Here is a 3065-nt window from a genome sequence, read left to right as displayed (position 1 = left end):
CTTTTACAGAAATTAACCAAATATAAGAAAATGGTTAGTAATTAATAACTAAAATTAATAATAGGGAGACTCGAAATCGCTTTTAGGGCTATGCTTCAAGGGATTTTTTTGTTCCGAATTGCCATTAGAATATTTCAGTCGCCGAAACAAATTCGGTTATATTTTTTTATGAACAAATCGATCTGTCCTAATGTACAGTCATTTGTGAGAGTATGCCATGGTACAGCATGATTCCATAATTAATTCATTGAATCATAATGGTACAGTCCACAGTATATTTATCACTTTATCTCTGCAATATTTCCTCGAACTTTTACTTTTTTGTCAATTATTAAAACAGATAAAACTATTTGAATATTTGTTATTTTTTATACGGCTATACAAATTTTATATAAACTAGCACCGATAATTTTTTTTTTTAGGAAGACCAATTTATACTTGTAAAATCTGATATAAGTTGTAACCGCAACAAGATATGATAGCAGACGAAGACGTAGCAAGACATTTTTTTATTGAGCGCACTGACCGCAAGAGTTTGTACATACAGCTCAAGAAACTTGTACAAACCGCGCAAAATGTAGCGGCGAAGGAGCTGGATCAACGGCGTCAGATGATGCGTCGCATGCTAGAGCACGAAGACCAAATTTACGAAGAAGAGTTTGCCAACAAAGTCAAATCACGCATTGACGAGGATATAAAAAAACGCAATAATATTTTGCTTATGATCAAAGAGGAACGCGATCGCCAGGAGAAAGTATTCTTAGAGAAAAAGAAGGTGCAGCAGCAATTCGAAAGTTGCTATGAGATACGCGAAGCATTGCGTAGCAAAGAAACCTTGCAAGTGAAGGAAGCTCAGCTAGAGCAAATAACTGAGAAAGAGCGCGCACTTAGGCGAGAACGCCAGCTGGATGACTACTGGTGTCAAGTAGGCGATGTCAATGCCCGACGTTATGATCAACGGCAAGCTGATGAGAATCAAGCGAAATGTGATATGCAGCGTAATATGCGTTGCACATTAGATGAGCAAATTAAGGAGCACAAAAGAGAGCTTGAACAGAAATGTGCATTGAAGCGCCAGGAAGCAGAGGAGCTGGCCAAGGTAATGGAAGAGCTTCGCTTAGAAGAATTTGATCGCAGTCGTTCAGGCTTGTCGGCAAAAACGATCAGCTATCGCAAAGAGTTGCTAAATATGATGGCTGAAATTAAGGCACGACGCGAGGCGCAGGAATGCGAGAGCGCTGAAGAACACCGCGCACTGATACGTCAAATAGCTAAGGAGCAGCAAGAATGGAGCGCAGCGTTGTTACAGCGAAAGCGCGCTGTATACAATGCCACAATAGAATACCTCGACTATGTGCGCCGCATGCGCAAGCTGGAGGAGGATGCGCAAAATATGCGCGATGCTCGCATTGACGATTTGCGGCATGTGGATATCTGCACAAAGAGCAACATACAAGAGGAAATAAAACGCAAGGCGAAAATGGCAGCGCTTTGTTATGCCGAGCTGCGGCGACAAATTTGCCAAGAATATGAGCGGCGTTTGCGTGACGCGCAGGAACAGCGCGAACAAAAGATTATCGAGAACCGCTTTGCGCGGCCAGAGAAGACGCGTGCCGACATACTGGCCGAACGGCGTAAGATGCGCCAAGGACTGGATGAACAGTTGATTGAAAATGCGCGCCTACATTCTGAGGAGGAGGAAAAATACAATGCGAGTCTGCAGATTGCCATTAATGATGCGGAATATTGCAGGCAATTGGCGGAGAAGTACTTGAGTGCGGGCGTTGACTATTTACCACCACACCCAAATTGGGTGATTTACGCATGTCCGCAAAAAGATTTTGTCAGCAAAGATTTAAGGGACCAAGCGGGTGACGATCATAAATCGAATGATGTAGAAACTTACGAAAAACAGTGCGCACCGGCATCGCATGCGCGCAGCACAATTGGTCGAGGGCTAAGCGTGGGCCAAGCGCAGAAAGGAAAAAGTTAGAACGTGAAACTTGTTGAGACTAATTAATGGTTGCGGAAAGTTTTTATTTTTATTTTTAGAAAATTGGTAAAATAACATAAAAAAGTTTATAAATAAAAATTTATATTTTTTTTAGTGTATAAATTACATTTATAAAAATTTTATAAAGAAAAATAAAATTTCGCTTATTTCGGAAAGTATTTATGAATTTCATGTAGTAATAGAAATATGTTATTAAGATACAAAAGAAAAGGTACGTTAACCAGCAAAACATGATTCAATAATAGAAGGTTGCATAGATAACCTAGCCTGTGTTGCTATCTCTTGTGGTTTTCAGAAACTGTTAATAGAAAACGTGGTGAACTTAAAAAAATTGGTTTCTTGTTATGTTCATTAATCCTCCATTTTTTAATTACAAAGCAGTTTTCGTACTTGACGTACTGAAACTTGAGTGGCTTTTGTCCGATTTAAAAAATATTCAAGACGGTAATTAAGGAGGCTTATAGCCTATTTTCACCGACAGATTAACTGCAATTAGGAGCTCACTTGCTTGCAGAGCATTGTGTTGTGCTCCTTTATGGGGAGCATTTTCTCCTCGTCGTACAGGTGGTGTTCTGGCGGCATCAGAAGGCATCCAGACGCCGTCCGAAGTGCAGTGTTTTGAGTTGTCCGCAGCTCCATCCAATGCGTTCTACTAGTCTCCGTCGACAACACTGGTGCTGCGTAATTTAAAACCGCAGCAGCTGCAGCAGCAGTGACAACCCTGCGGAACTTAGATTCACCAAGGTGGACGGCGGTTGGTGTGGAGAGCGCAGCGAAGGTGCTCTCAGTAAATTCCGCGAAGCCTTTCCAATCAGCTTTAAAAATGTTAACATAGGTCCGGTGTGATTATGGGCAGATGGTCTGATGCCAAAGTCAGCATAGGTCGCCATGATACGCTGTTTATCAGACCAACGTAATCCTGATGGGTGCATAGTCGTTCATTGTGCAGAATTTCGAATCGCCTATCTGCTCAGCCAAGTCCGTTCCCCTATCCTCGTTTGACAGGCTTGAATGCCAAAGATCGTGGTGCACATTAAAGTCACGAGCTCCC

At 41.8% G+C, this 3065-nt stretch overlaps 1 protein-coding gene across 1 annotated transcript; it reads left to right on the top strand.

The window, feature by feature from the left end:
- The first annotated feature begins 475 nt into the window (after nt 1-475).
- LOC118752702 (eukaryotic translation initiation factor 3 subunit A-like) lies at nt 476-1993 on the top strand. Its single transcript, XM_036487581.1, has one exon. It carries the CDS (start codon nt 476-478, stop codon nt 1991-1993), a length of 1518 nt encoding a protein of 505 aa, XP_036343474.1.
- The last annotated feature ends 1072 nt before the right edge of the window (nt 1994-3065 follow it).

Source organism: Rhagoletis pomonella, unplaced genomic scaffold (assembly GCF_013731165.1).
Source record: "Rhagoletis pomonella isolate Grant_MI unplaced genomic scaffold, Rhpom_1.0 Rhpom_scaffold_01762, whole genome shotgun sequence".
Classification (NCBI taxonomy): domain Eukaryota; kingdom Metazoa; phylum Arthropoda; class Insecta; order Diptera; family Tephritidae; genus Rhagoletis; species Rhagoletis pomonella.
The sequence above is the reverse complement of the archived record's forward strand: the minus strand, read 5'-3'. Positions and strand labels throughout refer to the sequence as shown.

Excerpts from the sequence above, each read along its gene's own strand:
- LOC118752702 (XM_036487581.1), top strand. The coding sequence starts at position 476 with ATGATAGCAGACGAAGACGTAGCAAGACATTTTTTTATTGAGCGCACT.